A 26561-nucleotide genomic window follows, 5' to 3' on the forward strand; every position below is an offset into this window, starting at 1 on the left:
AAACGGAGCACGCAGACAAAGCAATGCATTATTAAACTATTAAAAAAAACCCTCTAATTATATGTGACACATGTCTATGGTATAAAAGCAGATGACAAAAAACAAAAATGATTATAGGATTGTGCAAAAACTAGAACATATTTAAAAATATATATTCGAGGCGTATTGATAGGGGTTGTTAAAAAAGCAATTGCCTTAGCGACGTGCTATACCACGTATGGATGGAATCTCTTTCTTGAGCCCAGAGCAACATTCGAGGGTAAATTATGGTATATATGTGCATCCATTTTACCAACTGATGTGGTTATAGCTGCCGCAGTGCATTGCACTGCTTTCACGGCTATTTTACCCAACACATTTGAGTAAATTACGACGGAATAACAAAGGGAGAGCAGGGAAAACAACAGCATGAATTCTTAATACGCAAAGGACACTGGTCTCTGATCAGGAACAGCATGTCCTTCACTGCACCGTACGTCAGGCTCCAAGCTGCAGTCATCTGTCCAAGTGTAAGGGCGAGTTGGATGAATGCCCCTGGTAAATCTGCCTGCCCATGAGGACATATCTATGGACGATTCCTGCGGAACCATGTGCCTATTGTTAACCAATACTAACCCCGAGCTGAGGACCGTGCTGCAAGAGCTGCCTGCTCGATTTTACCGAATGTACCATTCTCGTAATGTTTGATGCAATTACCGAAAGAAAATCTTGTGGGTGAAAAAAAAACAAAGCGACAAACACAGACATTAGTAGAATGTTGAGTATGCTTTATTTCAGCATCAATGGCTTGGATAGAAATCCAAATGGAAATAATAAAATGTGAAAATATCTCAGCAAGACACAATAACAAACACTTCCAAAGTAAACACAAGCTACGCGGATTAAATAATACAAGTGTTGGGTGATATTAAACAACTGTGAGATTGCTGCTATTAGACAGAAATTATGGATATTTTATTACATTTAGGTGGCTGCTTTATATGACCCCCCCCCTCCCCCACCGTGAATGTTTCCCATCATACCACGATAGATCAGCATTTTGGAGTTGGGCCTTTGATGACAGAATAAATCACCGTGCTCTTCTGTATACAGTGGGATCATCAATACATAAATCAGTCCTCCTACGAGAGGAAGTAAAAAAACTGCCGGGATTTCTTCGGGATTTGGAGATGCCACACATCACACACCTCTCAGCAATGAAAATTAAACCGACAGAAGGCTCAAACTCCTTGTAAGATTACACAACAGCTGATAAATTATTCAAGTCCCACTTGTCCACACTTTGCTGCACAATGCTGCACACAGCTCCCTAAAGGTGTTTGCAGTCCGAGGCAATGCCTTTCGATGTTATATTTTACGTTGCCCATGTCAACAGGCAGGTAATCGGTCACAGCTTTCCCATGTCTGATGAGGTCCCGTCATCCACACCACCCTCAGCTGGGGGCAGTTCTGCCTTGGTCTCTAGCTCTGAGCCATCTCCGGGAACAAGCTCAGTCTCTTCCGGATATTCTGCAGCTAAACTCGGCCACTGGGATGCACCGGTCACTAGACCCATCATCATTTCACCGAGAGACCCGGGGCTTGGCCTGCCTAGTCCCGAGTCGAATTGACTGCCGTGCAGAGGCTGCTGGGAGCCGGTGTCGCTGTGTAGCATGGCAGCCGGGTTCGCCGCTGTCATTGCTTCATCCGGATCGAGGCCGTCGGGGCATGGCAGCTTCATGAGCACCTCCCGCAGCTGTGCTGTGTGTCGCTGCACCCCAGGACAGACACAGAATACCGCATCTCACTTGGTGCACCACGATTGTGGTTGATTTAGCCTGAAAAGTTAGTTTACTGAACATGAAATATGCGATAATTTTTTTTTTAATGGAACAAAATAACCTCGACCGTTTTCTTTTGATGCAGGATATCAAATGATTTACAATTACATATAATTTCTATGAGGCTTTTTGGAGAACATCAGCTACAGCACCAGCCACTGCGGGATGAAGGCCTCTCCAAACTGCCACCATCTCTCACGGTATTGAGAAGCAACACTTTACCTAACACCTTCAAGACAAGGTTTTTTGCCTAGCTAAAAACTTGATTTTCTAGCCCATGCCCCCATCCACTGGTCGATTAGTATTAAGTATGAGCATATGCCACAAGGGACCATAACATCCTCATTCCATGAGCCCAAGAGAAACCAACGTGGAAAATAGGGGAGAAGGGGGGGGGTGAGAAAGAAGACTGACACCTAAACAAAACAGTAGAGACGACTCAACATGTACCTGTAAATAAACAGGAAAGGAGGTATGAGAACAGAACCAACACATGCAACTTACCTGAGCAAAGGGATGAACCCAGACACAACTTCCCAGTGATTAGAGGAGTTTAATGTAGGGATGTATGGCAGGGAGACCAGTGGACAGGTGGCATTACCTCAAAAACCAAGATTTTATCCAGGTACAGAAACCTTTTTTTATCTTCGTCTATGCTGCTGGACACTATTAGCAATCATACCAAAGGTCGTAACTGGCGGAGGGACAGGTAACTCCTCGAATGGTAGCAGACAGAACTGTTCTCCCAAAGGAGCATCCTGCAAAGCCAAGGTGTCCAAGCCTGTAGTTTCTGGCACATGTATGCGGTGACCTCCAATGACACGTTGAATGCCCTGGCCCATGATTCCCCCACTGCTCTTGTTGAATGGTCCTTTAACACCTCGGATGAATCCTTTCTGGCTAGAGTGTAGCAGTGTCTAATGCGCTCCTATGGCCATCCAGAAATTCAGACCTTTCAGGCCACATTTCATCTGACAGCGTTCCTATACAGGACAAACAGTTGCTGTGATCCTCACCAGCCCAGCACCTGTTCTGAAAAACCCAGGTAAGTGAACCTTACCCTTTTAACGTCCATGCAGTCAGACGGAAACGCCTGACGTCTGGGAAACACCCTTTGCCCCACCACAGTAGGAGATGTAAATACCAATGTTAACCCGGTCCAATGCGAGGAAAACAAATGTTGTCCGGCCCAATGAAAGGCAAGCAACATAACGAATGCCCTGCCCTCATCCTGACCACCACTCGTGTTGTCCCAGCAAGTGAGATACGATTTCTGGCAAATCCGAATAGGAAAATGATGTGAGGCCATATGCACTGCTCTGAGTTACTGGAGAATGAGGCTCCCTTCAGTGTGTGGTGGCCATTTGCAGGTGAGCTACCCACTCCCATGCGCTCGCATCACTCTAGAGGATGAGGTCTCGTGGAGGGCCCCCCAATGGTCGACCATTCTTCAGATTTTTTCATGCTGTCCACCAAGGGAGGCTCTCGACCGCCTGTTCGGTCAATATGACCCACCGATTGATTGTCGGGAATAGGGTCCCAATAGCACAGCAGAACCCACTGAAGCAGCCTCATATAAAGGTCCGACCAGGGCAACAATTATGTTGTTGAGGCCACTGGTCTGACTTGCAGATCTTTGAAGTGCTGGCTGATGAGCGCTTTTTTGTCTGGTCGACACATTTGGCCCTCATCCACCTAGATGTCGACTCTGAGGTGGTAAATTCGTTGGGTTGGATATAGGAGGCACTTGGTCAGATTCACCACCCACCTGTGGTCTTTGAGCAGCTGAAAGACGATGTCAGTCTCCCACTTGAACTTGGGCTTTACGTAGCCCTGATAAGGTTGCCAAGTTGGTGATAGATGTGAATTCTCAGTTTGCTGATTGCCGACATGAAGATTACGAGAAGCTTCGTAAAAATTGGAGCTTACGCCAGACCAAAAGGTAAGGTGCAATACTGCTATTACTGTATGAGGGCATATAATCTCAAACAGTGGAAGGGAAACAAGTACATTGGAACAATGACTTTGGCAAGGTAGGCCAGCTCCTAGAAGTCCAGCTGGTATCTGTTCCATGATTGGCTCAGACGTCCAGAGGCATGAAAGGAGGTAAAGGGCTTGCGCAGCTCCACCTTCTTGGTATCGTATACCTTCTTGAGTCGCTCGGAAGAGCGCTCAGGACTGCTTTTGAAAAGACGGTCAACTTGGTACCCTTTTTCCAAATCACCTTTCTGCCCCGGACCATGGCTACCACTGCCTGTAAGGCAACAGTCATAAGGTCCCTGCTGATGTCAATAACGAACTTGACTGCATCCAGGATGCCGAGGTAGACAGGGTCCCTGGTAGCCACACTCATCCTGGACGATTAACTCATCCTCGGAGGTCGACACATCCGCAGCCGGATTCTTGGGTGTCTGACCTTTTGAGTGAGCTCAAAGGTTTTAGTGACCTCCACGGTTGCACCTGCTTCCTGCTCCTCATGATGAGGTGGAGCTGCCCTGGTGACGAGGTCTCCATCCTCTGAGAGCTTGTCAGGAGTGCTGGTAAGTGCCTGAACAACCACCCTCTTTCTGCTGCTTTCAAGCAAAGTAACAGCTGGTCGATCATCAGCTGTTCTGCAATTGGTGATGTTTTTAAGAACTCTAATTTAGTGTTAAGGTGAAGATTGTTGATCACAACATAATGAAGAATAATCATGAAAAAGGACCAAAACACTAAAAAATGTCATCGAAATTCCAGCTTTCCAACAATGTATGACAAGACACCACAAAACACCATTTTATTCAGGTCTTATGCCTGCTCAATGCCTGTCCAAGGGCTGCATCCAGAGACCCAGGTTCTGCACTTGGTAAGCGAGTAGGCCGTTGTCTATTGCTCTGGCACGGCATTATATTACGCAATGCAGTGTAAATGCGGTGCAATGCAGTGTAATGAAGGTGCTCGCAACACTGCCACAATTGATTTCAGTCAAGGTATTATAAAATTGGTGCTGTGAAATACAAGTCTCCACAAATAACTGATACCACAACTAGATTAATAGATATTTTAAGAGTGCTGTGGAAATAAAGTTACGGAAATTTACGTTAAATTGGTAGCAAGTTCAAACGAGCCAATGGCTTGCTCACCTTTGTAGATGACCCTGAGCCAGTGGTGGAAAATTACACATTCACATGGCAGGGGTCAGTCTGTCCACAGGAGAACCACTATTGAGTGTCCACAAAGTCAAACCCATTTTTATTGAGCCCAGGGGCATAATGAGCTTTTTAATTTATCAATAAAAGCAAATTAGATGGTTGTTTATATGATAAGCCAATTGAGGTTCCACGATTTACACCGGTGCAAGCGCACTCTTCATTGATCCACCTTCCAGGCTGGTTTTTTGACGTGATGTCGCTTGGTGCTCATGTGCGAGCACTGGGGGCGACCTTAAATCAAGATATGTGCCTAGCCCAGAATGTAACAAGAGCACAGCAGGTATCGTTTTGCTATAAAACAGTGGAAGCAAAAATGGCCCGTTGAAAAAAAGAATCAAACACTTGATAAATACAACAGCATGGAGGTAAATGGGAAGGGTGGAATTTCAAGCAGAGCCTCCGATAGCAGCTGACAGGATCATAAAATACTGTGTAGGCTGCTTATAATTCTCTAACCAACGGAGCCAAATTACTCTGTCCAGATTAATGGTCGCGCTCCAGGCTCTTTTCTATATATCCCTTTCTGCCTTCAAAACACAAGACAGATGGAGGGCTCAAGCTGGGCGCTAATGCATAAAACAATGTGGCAAAAGAGAGAGAAGCATATTAACTCCAGGAGCGGCAGGCAATCCACACGCTGGTGTGGGACGAGCTTTGCCTCGGAACAGGATTATGGTCTGTGGCGTATAAACAGGAAGGGTTTGCAGGAGTTATCCCGTCGTCTGCTGCATAAACTGAATTTATCTGAATGATGGTAGAAAGGAGGTGGGATCGCATTACTGCGATGAAGGGCTGCGATGACTAACGTGCGCTTATGTAGCCGTGAGCGGAAAGGCTGTCTTCGCCAATTGCAACAGAGAATGCAAAGGAAGCAATGCAACGCAATCATCTCAACAGCATCCGTGATAAAAGAGAATTGATTTAATCCATAATAAGATCATCAATTTAAAATTGCAATTTGAGCCTATTACTCATCAGTCTTTCCATTACGAACTATTAAATTAACCTGAGATGTAAATGTTAAATAAAATACGACTAAGTTAATTGCACCTACAAAAATGTTTTATTACTCAATTTTTGATTTAAAGATCTATTACATGTTTTACTTTAAATGGCTCAGATAACTGCTAATTTCTCTCCCAAGTGGAAGTGTATTCTTTGTAGCATACTGTCTGTATGCACGTGTTCAGCGAGCAATCGCACGTGTGTGCGTTTGTGTGCATTTGTGTAGACACCAGATCAGCTTAACAGCAATAGCAGGTGACTGCTCGACTTTAGTGCAGCCTACAGGCTGGCAATTATAAATTCGATGTTTAGCCAGGGGCATGCACACATGACCGGCTGGGTACATGCTGGGCTAAGCAAAGGCATCTGCCCGACGACTTCAGGCCTGATCAGCAATTGAGAGCCCAGGTCCTTGAAACATGTGCCGATTTTCACACACTTACAAATGTACTAAATAAGACAACGTAGTAAGATGCTTCTAAAGCATTTTAAAACATCTTGCATAAATTGGACCAATTTTGGAATCAAAACCTATTTATTTAATATATACAATTCTAAATGCAGCATGAATAATTGCATTCATCAATACTACGCTTATAAACAAGTTGCATACACAATAAACTAGGCACAGAATTAAGACATTCACATGCACTGCCATATTAGCACAACAAATCAGCTTAAACTCATGGTTAAGGATTTCATGACGAATGTTTTACAACCAATCCTGCGAGGACCGCACAGCTCGGCATTAGCTTCAGATAAATGGTGAAGTATTATTTTTTTTTACGACACAAGGTCTCGTTGCAGCTGCTACAGGACAGGATCTGGGGCAGTACCTTGAGCGCGGCGGCGTGGTGTGCCATGGTGCGGCCCACGCGCTTGTCTGTGCTGTACTGCTGGATGTCGGTGATCCACTCCTCACACTGTGCCATTATCTCCACCCTCTTCAGGTAAAAGTGCTTGAGAATAACCTGCCGAGGAGGAGCACACAGCACACTAAATGTCATACATACACACACACAGAACACACATACATGCTTCCTCTTTCAGCTGCTGAGAGCAAGTGTTGCTTGTAAATGCCTAACAATGCCAAAAACCGCACACAGCGATGTCGTTAGGGCAAGCACTAAACCTGGCCACCTTGGTGTCCTCCAAGGCCCGTGATAATACACATCGCAAGCACACGTCGTAGGGCGATTCACCCTGAGCGACACCCACCAGGTACATAAACTAACTTCTTCTGGTATGCACGACCAGGAAGTGAACCTTCGGTGCCACGGTGGTGAGAGGGCGCCACAATGGCGCGATATGTTCACTACCTCGCCTGGTATACAGGAGGTCGTCGTGGGTTCGATCCCAACCCCGACGCCTGTATATTTGGAGTTTGCATGTACTCCGTGGTCATGTGGATTTTAATCGAGGACCTCCGGTGTTTCTCTCCATATTTAGAAACTTGCATTAGTATTTGCCTGCTATAAATGTCCACGTGATAAGCCACTTCCCCGAGCTATCATGTGTGGCCAGGTCACTTCTGAGAAAGAGCTACAAAGCTCAGTGGGCATTTCCCTGAAATATAAAAATATAGTTTTTTAGCTTAATGGTGCAGTTCAATAACCATGTCCATCTTCTCTCAAGGCACACACACAGAGTTGCACAGATAGATCCACAATCACTAAGAGACACAAATATGTGGGCAAACGAGAAAATGTGTAGACAAAAACACAAAAAAAAACGAAGAACTTGGCTTTGCTCACGCAAACGATGAGCACATTGACCAACAGCCTTGCCAAAATGTCACTGCTTACTTATCATGTTTTGGTCCATATGTAGTTTGCTGTAATAATGGAATTGAATGGTTCAAATTGACTCAAAACTCTGCTTACCCCGAGCTTAACCTATCAAAACAAGGCACCTGTGCATGATTCTGTGTGCTGTTGGATGCACTTATGTTGAAGAAGAAAGCAAAACCAGCGAGTGCGCAGTAACAACAAAGTACAATCAACTGTGCACGTCTACTTCATTGATACGACAAATCTAAAGTGCTTTATGATTAAGACAAATTTTTCAAATATATAAAAGTTCACATTTAGAAATACCAATAACAGTAACTCACAGAGGTTACGCCATCATTAGCTGTATGGTATTATTTATCGTCTGAATGATGCCACTTTCATGTTCCCCCCCAAGCAAACTCATTGTGTAAACAGAGGAATTCTATGGAGAGTTGTCATTAAATTACTATGGGTCAAACATTAAAATGGGTTTGGTAACTACATTTTAAAATATCACAACACTGAGCAAACACACGATAAAAGTGGTAAAACTTTTTGTTAAAAAATAAATAAAGGCCAACTAAGTCATGTTCTGGTAAATATAGCCGCAGAGATAGAATTGCATACCCACCCACCCACTTGGCCACAATAACCTTGACATGAGCAATGTTCAACCCAATGAAAGGAGCTATCCGAGATTAATCTCCAAATAATTGCACACACACAAAACCTGTTAACATCCGTTAATTACAAACGTTAATTGTAATGCAAATCAGTTAGCTTCGTGTGCTCAAGTTCAGGCCACCCTGGAAAATCCCACCTTGTAAAATGATTTGCCATAAAGTGATAAAACGTATCGCAGCATCCGTGCTCAACGACACGCGAGCCAATTTGCCTAATGCCTTAAGAGGTAAGGCGATGCTTCATCATTAGCGGCAGAATCTATCAATGACAAACAACGGCGGCTCCCTACTCGCACATGGCATTAATCATATCTGGCAGCAAGTAAACCGAGAACTGTTTAGTGTGTCTGGAGGAACGTAATTACCGGTGTTGGAGTAGCTATACTTCTTCGCTATGCCGTGGCAAGTACCGCCTGAGCTGGGGCTAATTAGACGGTATTACGCCCAACGAATTTGTTACATTCACAAACCGCACGCCGGCACAGACACCCTGCATGCTGCCACAAACGTGGCCAAGCCTGCACGAAGACCGATGGCACCTGTCCTGCGACATTGGCTTGAGAGCACAAGTTTCAGAGCTTCATCGTCAAACCCCAAAGAGAAATGTTTTCCTCCTAAAATCTCTCACGACACATCCAAACATCAATAGCCAAGGCAGCAGTGATTCACGGCCGGCTGTTATTCGAGTCTCTGTATACAACGTCAACACCACCTCTGCAAGCTTTCCTCGACGCTACGTACCAGGCTAATGTTTCTTCATAAGTTCCGCATAAACAAATATTTTTTCTGCAATGTGTTTAGACTGCTTAAATCAAACCGATATTTAATGCACTGCAATCTGCATCCCAACTGCAGCACTTGTGCGTGACACTGCCATCACAGATCCCTGTGACCCAGCAAGCATTAACACCACCTCCCTCCGACCGAGCAGGATACTATTAAAGCGCCTGTAATCACAATAACAGCATGATGGCATAAGCCACCATGTGTAGCTATCTAAGTGTCACTTTAAAGTAGAGATGCAACACAGACATCAAAGCTTAGAATATAAACATTTTAAACAATCAACTGAGAATCTTCTCAGCCCTGAAATCACCATGTGGTTAAGGAGACATGCAGTACTCTGCAGTCTCCCTTGAGTGCAATAGCTCAGAAAAGCTCCAAGTCTCCAGCCCGAGCGGTCTCTATTATAGTTCACTATCTTGTAAAGAGCCATTTTATTTGGGCTTGAAAGAAGCAAATGATAAGGGCACACAATGGGCAGTTACGCTCATGCTAGGCCGAGTCTGTGCCACACTGCCCTGGCTATCATCAGCATGATTGTCTTGCTGCGTTCTACACGCTTTTATTTAACTCATTCTGTCTGTTGTTGTTGTCGTCGTACACCTCAAATCTTGCAATTCAATTTTAACCCACTTCCCAATGTGCTATCGACTGCAAACTTCGTAAACTTACGTCTTACTGATGACAATACTATATTCTATCATTAAAAATGTATTTTTCAACGATCTTTTTTACATGTTATGTTTCACCATGGGTCTAATTGTCCACGCTCAACTGACGTTGGCTGTAATTGACCACGGTCCCTTACGTTATGGAAAGCCTCGGGGCCACTTTCTGGAGTCGTGGAGTTCTGCCATTACTCGTACGGTACATTTCATTAAAGCGTGTTTTGAAAAAAGTATTCGTAAATATTACTTGTTATATGGAATACAGAACACATCAAGGGAAAGGAAATACAACTGGCAGTACTTTAAAACACAAAGAAGTTATGTGGACTATTGTTGGCAGTATTTAAAATCTGTAAATGTATGACAAAAACACATCATGATAGAATAAGTGCAGACAAGACGCAAACATGTGTAAAAATTACAGCTATTTGTGCATATGCAGAAACCATCAGCATATCTTGAACACGTGGTTTGTGGTGCTTTCATCATAGGTCACCATCAAAATATCAAAATAAATTTCAGCAAATGTGACCGAATGACTCATCAGCACCGGTGTTTTTTACTGCATGAGTGATGCCTGTCAGTTGGTCACAACTGCTCACGTTTATTTAGATTCTTATCTCGGATTAAAGGAACACATTGAGCTTCTTCAGGAAATGCTGATGGTGTATGGATATGCAGAGCCTGTGCGCTCTAAACACATGTTTGCGTGTAGTTTGAAACATGTGTGTTGGCAGCGTTGCACAGGCATACATTTTCAAAGACCAAATTTATCATATACACTGAATTGAGACGTAAACTTATGATATCCTAAAGTTGAGGTCAATGTTCCTCATTGTCCAAAATGGCAGCCATCTCTGAAGGAATAATCATGAGCTCCCCCAAATGCCAAAATTTCCCAAACGTAGTGACCACAACGGGCACAGTGGCCTTCAAACCGCAGCCAATAACATTGCTTCAATGACCTTTTCTTGATCAATTACCTTTGTTACGATTCCACCACCACACTCTAAGCAAAAAGATGAATACATTGTTATTTAATGAAAGAAATTAAATTATTCCGTGGATTTCTGGTGTCCACTTTGCCTCCGTGAGTGTACACTTTTCTGAAAAATCGAGTTTCCTTCATCTTCATAATTAATTGTAGTGTGTTTATGAATTGACTACATTAGGGCACACGGAGTGTACTAATAATTAAGAAAACATTTTTACGGTTCTAATTTTTATGGCAGAAGGAGAAATGCACATTTCTTTCATGTTCAGCTGCAGTGAATATGTAATAAAGGGGGGGAAATTTCAGTAAGTTTTAATTATGCAATAAAATTACTCAAGTAGTATTGAGATCAAAGCCCATTCACGCAATCATGCCGGGTGGTGGTGGTGCATGCCTGAAATCCAGCGCTGTGGAGAAGAGCATTCGTGAGCCACACAAATGTCGTGAAACTTATTTCCCATTGGTATTTAGAGGTGCCATTCCCTGGCCTACCAAGATAAGGTGGTCACAGAAAATGTGGACTACATCTGTTCCATTCTGTATGGGTGGGTTTTCTCTTGGCGACGCGATTTCCGCCCACAAGTAAACACGAAATGTCTGAATATGCAGGAGGCCGCAGAGCTTGGACAATTGTTGGCGCCGGCTCGCTCAGCACCTGGCGCCTTCCCACGTCCGTGGTTTATCGCGCCACAATGATTCTCTCTTCAAGAGTGAGCGAATACTGTACAGCGTGTTTCAAATCAAAATGGTGAACTATTAATTAGTATTATTATTAATAAGCTGAGGCACTTCAATTTACTAAAGGGATAATTACAAATCTGAAACCCCAATAGACTAAAATGGAGCACTACTTGTGGGCTTGGCTGACTCAACGAGCCCCGGGGTGCGGTCGCCATGAGAAGATTTTGCAATTCAAATTGAAAACAAAATCTGCATTTGCAGCAGCCATCCCCTAAACCTGTAGAGGAGCAGCAGTCAAGGGCGATGGACGCAATAAGAACATGCTGGAAGGGCTGGTGGTACCATGTGTACACAGCCCACACACGCGCACGCAGCATCTCTGCAGGGAGCTGCCATTGTTCACTGTGGCATGGTCGTACCGCAGCATTTATTGTGTCTCTCAAGTGCCACTCAAAACGCGTGGAACATTTCGGGAGAGGTACGTCACAATAGCAGAGGTCACCCAAAACCAGAGGTTGGCTTGTGTATTGTCTAAGCATGGCTTTAAAGGGCTGTTGTGAAATGGTTTAAATAGCATAAGCAAACAATGCGCCTCACCCAAGAGCATCCGAGGATGTGTTGCGAGTAACACATCCACACTTGGTAAGGACTGCAGTCACTCTTGGTCATTATCAGACTGGCATCCCATCTCCATGGGCAACTTGACAGCAACATTTTCCCACGTTAGTTTGATAAAGGGCAATGGAAGTGGCCACGTAATATTCGCTGCCATGTCCATTTCATATGCAGTTTTCGTTGTAGTTCATTGCAGATGAAAGGGATGCTACAATTCAAATATAATTCAGTAATACAATCCTACTGAAAGGCCATGAAGATGTAAAAGTAGAGGACCTATTAAAATCGGAGACATATCGACTGTTAATAAAGGTATGGGCTTAGAGAGGACATTACAATAAGGAATGACAGCCATTGGAAAAATGGTGATGAAATGACAGGCGAAGGAAGAAACATGCCCGAGATGATGACCGCTGCAGAGGTGGGAGATGAGATCAGCATGTGTGCAAAAGCATGAACGAGTGTGGCATCGCAGGACCACGAGAGATGGAGATGTGGGAAGGCCCTTCATCCAGCAGATGATGAAATTAAAGGAAAGTAAACGCCAAGGGCTTCGAGAGGAAGCAGGGTCACAGCGAAACTTGCTTTCCGGCAAGCGCCGCCGGTTAACGCTTCGCGTCAGGCTGACATTCCCGTTTGACACGGCACACTGTGTAAAAAGTACCATGTGACACGGAAATAAGACGTATCAAGTAAAATGTGAAATGTACTTTCAACAAGTGAGCTCATAAAAGGTACCCGAGTACAGCAATGACCCAAAGCAAAGCTGTTTTCCGGACGAGCAAGGCACATGGGGGCATCATCACATGAATGGCAGTTCAGCCTATGAGTCTGGGATTAAAGTTCACCAATGTGAGCGTGATGCTGCTGCGCAGTACTGGCTGTGCCAGTGCTGAACGTCCATTTATATTTTTTATTGCATTTCTATTTTGGTGGGGTCTATCCCCTTGAGAGGAGCACGGTCTGTTGTTTTAGGTTTTTAGGGTCAGGGTTAGTGCAGGAAGGCATTGTTTGCACTGCAGGTAGGCTTCACATCGGCATAGATGTTTCATCGTTTTTATTTATTTTCAGGGGTTAATTTCAATCATGAAACATGTGCTCCTATTGGATGTTATAAATGTGATTTAAATTATGTTAGCTATAGATACGGTAATCCCTGACTACTCAAAATGCAATATTAATGCAGACTATTGACAAGCATACATAACCTTAAGGTTAGAAATTTTTGGGAAAATTGTTACGTGTGGGACAGATTTATTATCTTTTGGCTATGAGCTTTCACACGTGTCGTATTACAATAAATGTGTCGCTCAATTGTAGATTCCTAAGTCTGACTTTAAAAACATATATCAATAAGTGTCTTATATAAACAGTCTGCCCGACAACCAGCATCACCACCATACCAACGATGAACACCGCAGAGTGGGTTGGCAGCCAAGTGCGCCACTCACCTCACTCAATGGGAATTCTGCATTGGTTCATTATATTAACTGCATAATCAAACCGTCAACTTTGAGTACAAATGTGATGCTATGTGATGAGAAAATAGTATTCGCTTGCCGCAACAAGATATTCACCGTTTCAATCTTCGGTCCGATCAAATTTTTACGTTAAAAGGCACACGGATTGCGTGTGGCCTTCTCAGAGTGTTGCCCTCCGCCAACCAGATGTGGGCCTTAACTAACGCGGCAGTACCCTGAACATTCCCACTGCAGCACAGTGGCCCTTGCCCGGCGTCACAGACTTCATGTCTTATCAGCGAGCAAGCGTGCTAAAGGGGTGTGCTGGGTTGCACCCTCCAGGCAAAATGCACACAGTTCATTAATTAGTGCTGCGGTCTGGGATTTGCAAACTAGCTCTGTGCATGAACCCAACTTCTGTGGCGTGCAAGGCTTGTCTTTCACTATTAATGAAATGCAACATTATGCTAATGTCTCCAGCAGTCGTTTTTTAAAATGCAAGCTAACTTCTTTATGTCAAGAACATAATACTAAAAATGTTGTCTACTTAAAATTTTTTAAAAAGATTATTATTCCTGTGAATATCTTCGGATGAACTCCGAATTATTCACTGCCGACCGACACACAATTACAGCCACAGCAGGGCTCAAAGCTTGCACAGCCAACCAAAGTGCCAATGGGCAGTTTTATTTTTTTTATATTAGGAGCGAGATGATTTGAAAACAGAATTTCATGAACACTAAACATCCAGAAATAGTGAGTGGCCTTTACAGGTAAGAGGTAAGCAATGCTAAATTAGCGGAGAAAGCAACTAGAATGGGAATGTCCTGTTATAAGAAAATTGTCATTGTTGGAACAGGTTACTCGTGCAAAACAAATTGCATTTACAAAGCAAGTAAATGCAATTAACATTTTAAGACACTGAAAAAATTAAGGCATGTACAACTTGGGTGATTTCAATACATTGTTAATCACCATGATATTTCATGATGGCTAATTAACAGTATCCAATTAGGGTGCTGAAAAGCACCATGAAAGAGATTAGCACCACTGCTGTTCCATTTGGTTGATCATTACAGTGGCCTGGTCAGCCGTGTGCAACCAATGGCTGTTTATTATATTGTTATAAAGCATGTCTTCACATGATTGCCCATAACTAACCAAGGTAAATGGTGAATGATCAATGAACTAAGCATATTGTGCATATGATGAACTAAGCATATTGTGCACATGAATAATCTGTAACGCTAGCAAAATGAGGATAAACAGCCAACATCACTTTGGAATATAAAACATGCGTAATATGGTTTGCTAAATTTGTAAATGTGCAACGAGCCAGTAGATTGTGTGTTCTGTCTGGACGTTATTTTTAAAAAATCAAACACAGCCAACACACATTAGAACTAGAAGATTATAGACCCAATTGCATACCATTGTGCGCATTGTTGATCAAAAATTCACCGTATACTTTAAGGGATGAGCCAATACTTGTGTTATATCTTTCAAAACAATATCAATGCTTTTTTCACACTGCAGCTTTTTAATGTATTACAAAGAGCAGCAAACGCTATCAATTCAATGCTTGCCACTCGTGAAGTGCATAATGCTCTAGCAATTAAAAATACTGACACTTGCATTACATAAGGTAATGAAGACATTTCATTTAAAGGCTCTATTAATTAAACACTGACACAGAGATTAACAGACAGAAAAATACTTATGGACCATGTAACACCAGGAATAGTGGAACCCCGAAGGTGATTAAGGTGCACAAGGAAAATGTAGAAATTAGCAAAAAATACACAAGTTTAATGAGTACATTTGGAGCCGCTACAAAGTAAAAACCACATTTTTCTGGTCATTAAGCCAACCGCCGCTTATGCCTACACTGCACCACCCACGTTTGACATTTTCTCAACTGGTTAAAAGCCTGCGTCAGTTTTGATTTGGCGCTTACTGCTATAGAGAAATAAAATTATAACTTACATTTATTTCTTTTCATTGCTTGTTTATTTATTTACCTACTCAGCTGCCAGACGATATTTTTTTCTATCTTCTGCATTTCCGTATTTTTTCCAATACGCATTTAATAAAAGTCGAAAAGCAATCTTGCTGAGAGTGGATTCTTTTTGAATGCGTTTGCGACTTAGACTTAAGAGAAAGAATGGGCATTATTCCCAGCCATCAGTGCATCTGGTTTCCGTCCTTTGTTAAGCAATTCAGCGCCATAAATTTGTATGTCATTCCTTTTTGTGTAAAATATTTTTCAAGAGCTCTGCTGCTCAACATCCTTACGGTTGTGCACACAGGCAGCATAATTTCACACTGACCAAGCTTGTATGGTAAGGGAAATCTTCAGTGGGGTGAAATTATTACATTTATTGTAAAACTTGTTTATAAAATGCTTTCAGTTAAAATTGTCAATTTGAAAAATGCCCTGCGAGATGTTATGAAAGCAAGAAAAAATCCTCTGAAACACAAACAGTGGGCCACATTAATTCTTTAAAGTCTACCCTACAATTCTGATTTAAATAAAAAATCTGGCCTTTGACGATCCCCTGGAGCCAATTTCCACTGCAGCACCGCAAACATTGCACCAGATGTTTCATGTCATCAGCCAAGGTTCTGACAAAGGTCCTGTTTAGAAGCTTGGACAAAATATATTCAAGAGATCCGAGTTGCATCTGTAACATCTAGCGTGAAAACTCTAAACGAATAACCGGCATCGCCAATACGACACTTCCTGGTAGGCATATTTAATGACATTTTATAGATGCAAATAATTCACAATCATGCAAAAATCATCAATACTGATAAACTAATTTTGGACAACTCATTTCAAGCTACACGGTATCTATTGTGTAAGCCTCAAGTACATTTTGGGTTCTCTTTGCAACAGTATTTAAAATCAACATAAAGCACAAATCGATGTCCCCTCCCTAAGATAGGCACTAAAAGTCTTTATTGAGGCTACGGGCTTTAAAAAACCCACGAGAAGAAAACCCATCCCGAAGATGACACATCTTGATTCTGTACTAAAATCACTACCCCGTGTGCTCATTGCAAGGCCTTATCGCATGGTTATACACAAAATAATCTCGGTTGATGTTGCTGTGAGGAGTGTTAATAAAAACCCAATAGTCCAGGCACACATTCATTTGCGAGCCTCATGCTATTTCACAAAAAACAGCATGCCTGGCAGCAAAAACCCTTCCCCCCCACAGAGACTCCCGATTAGCCTCTCTCAAGCAGTAAACTGCATTACCGGGAATGCCTACCGCTACAGCAATTCTGGCCAAAACATTAATACAACATTTTTCAACGACCAACTTTGTAATAGGTTACACAAAAAAAAGGGCCATCCATATTCTGCAAAAAAATCTACAAAAACAACATACCATAAGGATGCTTTCAAGATATTCAATCCATCACTGCATACTCCGCAGAGAATTAAGGTCTGGCCATTTTAACCAAAATGGCAAGATACTGTGACCACTCATGAAGGTAACACTCATGCTTTTCCTGGGTGCCGAAATAATGTCAAGAATCTCGATCGTGTGGAGGGGGGGGTAAGGGAGGTGGTGCTCACCTCCCGGAAGCAGGGCGACGGGCTGCAGATCTGTTCTAGCATGGCCCACTTGACCGTCGCCTGCCGGATGTTGGCGTCATACTCGCGAGAGCTTTGCGCGCCACTGGGCGTGCCGCGTGACCGCTCATAGCCTGGCTCGTTAAAGTACGGCTCCGACACCAGGATAAGTGACTGCACGGACACCAGCACCTGTCGAAAGAGGGGGAAGGTTGACGGCAACAAGATAAGAAGGGCGACATGGTACAGAAAAAAAAGAATGGATTTTCACCCAGACAGGCTGCACACAATGCATGAACGTGTATTCGTAAGTTTACTAGTATGCACAAAGACTCACTCCACTCTTCCACCAGATGAGTTTTAGTACACCTTCCAACATGCCTGTACTTATAACGAACAAAACATTATTGGGACATACTTAAAAGGGTAACAAAAGGTATAAAAGTGTCACATTTATGTAAAAGATGAGATCTCAATTAAAGCAATTCTTTACTGGTGTTTCTCAAACATCTGTTCTAAAGCTCTGAGCCTTCACAAGCTTATCACATTGCTTTCACATGTCTGGACATAAGGAGTGTGAAGCCTAGTGTTTGAGGACTACTGTGCTTATCTCTTACTGATATAACTTCAGAATCCAGGGCTTAAATATTTACATTCCCCCCTCCCTATGAATTTGGTGACCTAGCATTGGTCAGATGCACCTAAAAAGCTCAAATAGCAAATACGTGGCAATATTCAGACCTCTTTTACAAAATATTTGCTAGCAGCAAATAAACGCAATGCGTGGAATCAATTCCAGATAGTGTTAGCCATTTAACGGCTCAAAAGCTTCTTCAAGAATCAATTCCACAATCGATTTGAATTTATTCATTATGCTGCAGCCTTTCAACCACAAATCCCTACAATTTGCAAAATTTTGTGAATCTGGCTAGAAGAACAAAAGCAAATCATTCGTAGAGATCCTTAAAGAAGAGCATGTCGCAAAGATATACATTCCCTAAAACTTCATACATCTACGAAGGGAATCCCAGAGTAGTGTGCCCAATGTAACTGCGACACACACGCATGACCTAACCGCTCTGCTTTCTTTTTACATAATTAATTATTGTACATTGTAAGGTAACTTCCTTTAGTGAATGTTGGGAATAAAAGATCCTTTAAAGTATTCTTTAGGTCTTTCGGTAAAGCCACGTAGATAGAAAAATTATAAAAAAATATATATATCACGACATTTCGATCGCAACACAAGCAATCGTCATCAGGTGAAAAAATATGCTGGAGAGCTTTAAAGTATTACATATAATATAATCCATTCAGTAGGCAGGCAATGGTAACTTACATGAACTGTACTTTTCTGTACCTTTCTTAGTATCACCAGATATTATTAATAGCCGTCCAATTAGTTTTGGCATTATCTAAACCCATTCATATTCTTGTACACGCAATGATAAGACAAAATGACTCACTCAGCCAAGCTAAGGCACGGTGATGAGATGCAAAAAAATATATACATTTGTAATAAAAAAACCCAATCCGTCACCATCAGCAGACAACGATCTGTAATGCTGCTGCAAGTTGTAATAGGTCAATCAGTGAAGAAAGAATGATCTTGTCAAGAATATGGTTCCTCAATTGGCCTTGTGAGGATACCCCTAATATAAGACTCGGAGCGAGTTGATAATGGCTGGAGGAGTTGGCCTCAGATACACTCACATCCACAATCAATTCGTGTGTCTAATATGAATCAGTATATTTTGTTGTCATGTAATGTCATTCATGCAGATTGCATCTCTAAAACACTTAGAATTTGACCCACCATCTTTAAAAACAAAATGAACATCATAAAAAATGTAGAAGAACCTATGCATGTATGTAGAACCTCTTTCACAATGTCCGTAGCCAACCGTGCTCATCGGATGTGCGAACACCACCACAGATAGACAAAACAAAGCATGGCCAGGAGCACGGGGGAGGGGGACAAAGCATGGACCAGGTGTGACAACATCAAACACTAATATTTATTCACATCCTAAAGAGTGCATACTATCCATAATCAACGTTTTTGGGTTAGATCGCGTTATTTATAAATGTGTCGTAACCCTCCACCACCCGACACGGCCAATCAGAAAAAAAGTGTCACGTTGACAAAAGACAATTAGTTCACTGCTTTAGCCCACCGGTGTGTTGAAGCGTGAAACCACAATATTTACAAATTGTAAATGTTGTGGTTTCACAAATAATTGGCCATGTCGGGTGGTGGAGGGTTACGACACATTTATAAATAACGCGATCTAACCCAAAAACGTTAATTATGAATAATATTGGTCGCGAAGCCTACGTGTTAAAGTGCATACTATACTAAACTAAATTAATTGTTTATGAAGACAAAGATAAAGGCAATGTTTTGATTTACCTGAGCATGTATTATGCTCAGATAAACATCTGATAAGATGGTCATCATATGGCAAGCAAGGATGTTAATTGCAAGAATTCGGGTCCCCAATGTTCACAGCTCAACCGCCCTGATGTCCCTTTCTCAAACGGCGCACTTTGTTACATTCATTGGGTGCCACATTAAACTGAAGACCGGGATTTGGTCTTCAACTGACTCGGTTTAGATTGCCGTCACCTCCGAGACAATCTTTATCTCCTGTTTAACCATAAGAATGGTTGAGAAAAAATACAGTTTTTACTGTGAAGACAAATAACGAAATATATTACACTGCTTGATGTTGGAATCGCTACCATAAAGAGACCTCTGTGATTTATACTCTTGGGAAATAATTTGCATGTATCGACAAAATGTAAAACCTTATTACCCATCTTCTGTTATTGCAGTGTAGGTTATGAGATAATAAACCTTGAAATCATAACAATCACGTTGGCCCCTCTCTTATGCGAAGGCTAGAGGGAATATGCATTTATAATTAAAAATGTCAGTCAGCCTGGTTATGCGATACCAAATAGAAATGCTCTAAGCCTCCATCACAGGAGGCTTAATGGAATCCTAGTTCAATCGAAGGCCAGCGTTTTGTGAACACATTTTTTTTTGCACTGTACACAGGTTTAACACACGAAATACATTTTTTTACGAGAAGTGCTTTGCTCGTGAATTCAATTAAAAACACGTGACATTCTAAAATATAGGAGCTTAATGAAAACGTGGAACTCTTCTCCATGTCAGCATTGTCTCCGTGAATGCAAGCTAAGGTGCTGTGAGATGGCTCTCGAATGTCAACTCAGGCATTATAATAACTAAATTCGCCAAGTCAAATAAACGCCTTTCGGAGCAGCTGTTAACGTTCAACTCCGTTTGTCTGCCCACAGGGTCTTCGGCTGTGGCAGCTGCTGGTGGCAGCCATGGAAACAATATTTCATGACATATTAGCGCAATAGCTAGTGGCATTGTCTTCACAAACCGCATTACAAATTATCATATTCCGACCTCTTGAAAAAAAATTACGAATTATATGACTTTTATACTGTTCATGCATAAAATAAATATAATCACTAAAATATTTATAAGTGTAATACATATATTTAAAAGTTTGACAGTTCAACTTAAAAAAAATATAGTTATTTTAAATACCCCAAGAACCAACAAGCAGTAACTATAAAGCTCTTGAAGACTCTGCAACCAGCTTGGCTACCGTCAATCTGTTCGCTTCAATCTGCTCTCTGCCCACGGCTTTCTCAAAACCCACAAACACCGGCTTAGTGCACCTCACCAAAATTCACCGCACACTCCTGCCACAAGCGCCGAGAAATGTGATTTACACGCCTACTGAGTTGGTTTCCATTGCTCTGCAAGTGCTTTTTTGTGTTTACCCAGAAGCATGGTAGGCCTACTGCCAGCCTCTGCCATCCTGAGCAGTGATTGAAATGCAAGCCTAATCCACTAATTATGTTTCACTATCAAATGCTGCCTGGGAACACCGTAAAACCACGGCTTCTTTAGGTTCTTCCCCATCTTTTTAAGGCCACTCACTATGAGATCTGACAACGCATAAGTCCCACATAATATAGACGTGGTTTCACCATAAAACAAGCATGAGGCAGTTCTCATCTCCCATTTACAGCCCAGAGCCAGTGATAGAAAGTTCACATTCATATAAATGGGGGTCGTTCAAACCATAACACGAATACGGTTGACTTGCCACAAAGTGGTATTCATTTTTATCAACCCCGGAGCTGAACTAACCCCCTGGCCGAGACCTGACCTCACGAACTTCCGACACTCTTGCCACAGTGGCAACTGGCTAGATCGGCAAATAACTGTAATCTGAAATAAGTGCACATTGTTTTTGGGATGGAGGTGGCAATAATCAGCGCACGAGCCCCCAGACCCGTGGAGATGCCAGCCCTATAAGCTGCGCCGAATAGCCTGTGGCGGGTGCAGCGAGGCCTGACCTGTGGGGTGGAATGTCATCGTGCGCTCTTACCTGCAGAAAGCTGGACGTCTGCGGATTCCACTTTTCCTCGGGGCGACCATGCCACGTGTTCAATATGCTCAGGCAAACCTGCAATGGGACGACGGGTGCCGGCACGGAACATAAGCCTGACAAATGAGCGTCGATAACGGCATTCATGCGCCAGCAAACAGCTCTTGTGCTGCAGTGATCATTCCGTACTAATTAAGGTGGGCTTCTTTTTGGTGGATGGTGCGATAGCAGGGCTGGAAATTCGTAAAACTATAATGATCCTAGCACTGTACAACTTCTAATTAACACCCCCTGACCAGCAGATGATAAATGCGGTATCATCATGTGCAGAGATCTCAGAGGCCAACAACAACAATAGTGCAGCTTCAGCTGCATCTGGTGAGAATCCTGCTCATTAGAGCAGACACATCTCCAGTCCAGTGGCGGGATTTGTGCTAATTGCCACACACCACAGCAGAAAACAAAATGTTTCACCTATTTGAAATGTTTAATGCCAGAGCTGAAAGTAAATCACCATCTGTCCCCAGCGGGACCAGAAGAGGTACCTTTGAAAGCTAATGAAGGCAGTGAAAGTGACAGAAAAACCTTCCCAAAGGCTCTGCTGGACAAGCCTGTCACGGCGCAAGAGCGTTAACACTAGCAAGCCACTGACCCAGAAATCTACCGATTTTTTTTATTTGCCTGCAGCTGCCTGCATACTCTTTCTTTCCCATTTAACGCACAAAACACAAACAAACCCATACATGAACAAATATGTTTTCGTAACGTTGACCAGGTCACACGGTGAGAAGGACAGTGTGTATTTCTGAATAAGCAGTGTGATGGTATGGGGCAGGAGGGTGAGGGGGGTGCAGGCTTGCCTTGCCGTCGTTGTAAAGGTTGGGATTGAATCGCACGCTGTTCCGCCCCGTTGTTTCGAGGTTCACGAGCGGCGGGGAGTTGGGATAATCTTGCGGGAAGTAGACATCAAACTCAAAACAGCCATTAGCGTACGGGGTATCAGCGGGGCCCGTGATTAGAACCTGGATCAGATGCAAAAGCAAAAAAGAACACCAATAAGCAACCCATTCAGAATGCTGTTATAAGTGCAGTTTACTTTTGCAAATAACACACAGACTGCTGTGAGCCCCTAGTGGAACAATGTAATTTGCATGCCAAATGTCCAGAAATGAGCACATTATACGAATAAAACATCTCCATACTTACTCGAGCGAAGACCTGTTTAAACAGCTACAAAACCAACAGCAGGAGCTTTATAATTAAGTGCGTGAATTATTCTTGACCAAAAATATCAAACAGCCGTTGCTTTTTTAGTCGAGTATAATCGTAGTTAATAAATGAACTTCTACGACATGGAAGCACAGCCAGCACCGCCACTGCAAACACAATCTTGCCCTGTCTGGTTTAAGGATTCACTTTTCACAAGACAATGCTGCACAAGTCGAAACAATGTTTTTATTTTTCAGCATCTTAATCAGGAATTCAAATCCCTAAAATATGTATAACAACACGTGGCATTGAAGTAAAAAAAAATCACTATTTAAGACAATCACTGTTTTTGTCATTATTTGACAGTACGTGACATCCCAACCGTGAAATAAATGGTCAGTATGGCACGGAGCCCTCAAATTTCAAATTACATGAGATCAGATTATCCGGCGGCTTCGGGGAGACGGGGCGCCGGATTCTCGAAAACGCTGGATAATCACATCATTATTTAAAATAGTTTATTTTTGCACATCCTTGCATGACATTATGTTATAGGTGTTGTGTGTATGATTTTTAGTGTTTTAAATTGGTTTACAATTTGAAATTGGCATAAATAAACAGACAAAATGACAAAAATAAATGTCCTACTCTAAAAAGTTACTGTATTTACTGTACCGTACTTACCACTCCAATCTCGAAGACTCTGCATGGGGTGATGTATGTATTATGCTCTTGTTTCAACAACCATGTGTTTCATGATCGCAGGACTGATGTGAACGCCGAAATTTCCATGCGCATCTCGTCGGATCGCACCATATATTTTCTGTTTTTACTACTGGAGTTATTAGTCATGAAAAATTTATATATGTGCAGTATTTTCAATGTTGCACTTGTATGTAGTGTATAATGCACTATACCTACTAAAATCACCGTGGAATGTGTCCTTAACGCACGTGACGTCACTCCACATAGACCAGCCCCCCTCATTAATATTAATGAGCAGGTGACGTCCCCCAAATGGCCAACCCCCCACCCGTCCTCATTCATAATCATGAGCGGGTAACATCACACCACATGCAGCACCCTCCCCCCTCATTAATAATCATGAGCAAATGACGTCCCTCCACATCGAACAGCCCCCCTCATTAATAATCATAAGGTGACGTCCTCCAAATGGAACCCCCCCCCAATTAATAATAATTAGCGGGTGACGTCACTCCACATGGGGGGCCGAGGCGCCTCCTCCCCCCTCCTCGGCGTCAACTCACAACCCTCACTACAAAGGCAGAACCCTCACGTCACGCGATCTCCGTCACGCTATTGAGACATCAAAGTAAATAGGACGTCATGATGAACAAGGGATTATAACCTTAAAATTAAATAGGTCTGTGTCACTGCGCCCTTACAAATTGCCCACGCATTAATGTAATGAATATTACGTCGCGGTCTGCTTTTCGATTGCAAGTTTCAGATTTACTGCAAGACACCCGTCCTTGGACGAGCAAAAGGCGAGTATATAATATTTGACACTGAAATCAAGCAGAGAGGCTTTTTTTGTCGCGCACATGGTGCCGATCGCTGGATTAGTACAGCCTTTGTAGTGGTTTTGCCAGATCGACCGGGGACTGCCGGATATGTTGGAAGCCAGATAATCGAGCAGAAAATAAATCGATGATCAACTGTGGTGTCAAACAGTCCTCTCACCCCCCCCCACCCCCTAAAAAAAATGCCATCTTAAACAACTTATTCAAAGAAAATGCCAATTTCACTTCCTTAAAAAATGTTCAACTGCCTTTCAGGTTCCTCCACCGTTAATACTGAGCCCCGGAACCACGAGCAGAAGGTTTGCTTATTATGTGCGACGCGTTTGCGGCCAAACTATATTTTGCTGCAACTTGGGCGGCGCGCATTGGCCTTGACACCGACTCGCAATGTCAATGGCAATGTTGTGAAGAGCGTCACAGGAGTGAGCACTGGGGATCCAACATAAAGGAATAAAAGGACGTAAGGATGAAAGTAGTATGCACGTGAAAGGACCATTGTAACGATGCCTGCCACTCGGCACAAAATCGCTCGGCATGAGATTTCAAAATTTTAAGTCTCGGACAAAAGAATGATGATGTCATAAGATTTGAAAAAAATCTCAAGCCACAATAGAAAGAAGAATAAAATCCCTTCCATATGGATGCCGAAACACATGTTCACTAGCTATGAGACGGCATAAATGAGGTACCTGGAGTTAAATTACATGAGCAAATGAGGCCTTAAGACTTGCAGACTAAAATTAGCACTGAAGCATAATTACTGAGACAATGCTGAAGAGGCTTCATGTTATTTTGAGGGAATTATAGAGATGTGTTGCAAAAAACAGGGATGTATTTGAAATCAGGAACACCAATACATGCAGTCTTATAACACTGATAAATAAATAAAGTCATAATTTAAAAGGCACAGGACTCCGAAAATGATATTTCGATCTATTTCAATAAATAAGCGAAACATCTAAATAAATTAGATGACTGCTCAAAACATAAATTGTATTATTCAATGACTCGTGTGTAACATTTAAAACATCAACTGTGGATCTCAACAATCTCAGGGTTGCAATGTGTGGATTTGCACACACACTGGTCATAATTAACTAAACAAACAAACTAATAGAGCGTAATTAAACCACAAGGGATCGCACATGCTGTGTACCGTTACACACACATAAAACTCGAGCTTCACTCTCCATTTCGCAAAGCCTGCCTCCATTTCCTAACTAGGTTTACTCAAACTGAAATCTGGCTTTCTAAGGCAGCTGTCGGCATGTTCAATAACACAAACTTGCTCCTGATGCTCGGACATTCTTCAAGCCTTGGGTTCTAGAGAAATTCATATTGTACGGGAGGACATGCCGATGGTTACCCAAGGTAAAAAGACGAATAATGGCAGGCCAAAGATTCTATAGTATCGTGAACAAGACTGGAATCCCACCATATTAAGCACATCTGGGTCCGAGAGATTTGGCTTATTGGGAAGGAGAAATATGCTCATATCAGAGAATCTCGGCCGAGAGCAGAAATACTCTCGAGCCCCATTAAAACCACATTATTGACGGCTTGAATATTGTCATGCTAAATGCTTTATTTCACTTATTTATCTTTAAACATTTGCGCTATAAATCTGTTGGGTTTTTATGAATGGCTGAAACCCAAGGAGTGTGCCGAGCTGTGACTGCTGGCGCCAAATGAAATGGCAAATTGAGTGAATGACCGCGACCTGGCTGCTTTGGCCACGTCCTGACCCATGAGTGACAACTTTAGTATAAATACATGTTACTTTAGATTCATGTTGTTTTTTTCTGACTTTACGTGAACGAAAAGACACAAATTCGCCCGTTTTCTCATTGAAAATAGGTACATTTCAAAATATCACTGTCCTGGTCACAAAAGCAAAGTTTGTGGGGAATAATAGCCATTTTCAATACTTTTTAGGCATAAGCAATTACGAAATAACACTTACTACCCAGGAACAAAAATTGTGTTACACAGTGTAATCGATAATCCACTGTATATTTTTGTCCTTTAATGATGTGAAGAAGGAGCAATACTAATCGGGAACACTTTAACTCGCAGTGCTGCAGAAAACATTTTCAAGGTCCTCGAAA

General features: G+C 42.5%; 1 protein-coding gene across 6 annotated transcripts in view; it reads right to left on the minus strand.

The window, feature by feature from the left end:
* Positions 1 to 750: 750 nt before the first annotated feature.
* Positions 751 to 26561, minus strand: part of BIRC6 (baculoviral IAP repeat containing 6) — a 149468-nt gene continuing 123657 nt past the window's right edge. For all 6 annotated transcript variants that reach the window (XM_078595979.1, XM_078595981.1, XM_078595980.1 and 3 more), the window contains 5 exons: positions 22561 to 22722; positions 21701 to 21778; positions 17262 to 17450; positions 6853 to 6987; positions 751 to 1750 (listed from right to left, as the gene is read on the minus strand). In XM_078595979.1, the coding sequence (XP_078452105.1) occupies positions 1388 to 1750; positions 6853 to 6987; positions 17262 to 17450; positions 21701 to 21778; positions 22561 to 22722 (927 nt within the window). In that variant the 3' untranslated portion in view covers positions 751 to 1387. The remainder of the gene's footprint in view (positions 1751 to 6852; positions 6988 to 17261; positions 17451 to 21700; positions 21779 to 22560; positions 22723 to 26561) is intronic.

This window comes from Lampetra planeri, chromosome 7 (assembly GCF_965212315.1).
Source record: "Lampetra planeri chromosome 7, kcLamPlan1.2.h2, whole genome shotgun sequence".
NCBI lineage: Eukaryota > Metazoa > Chordata > Hyperoartia > Petromyzontiformes > Petromyzontidae > Lampetra > Lampetra planeri.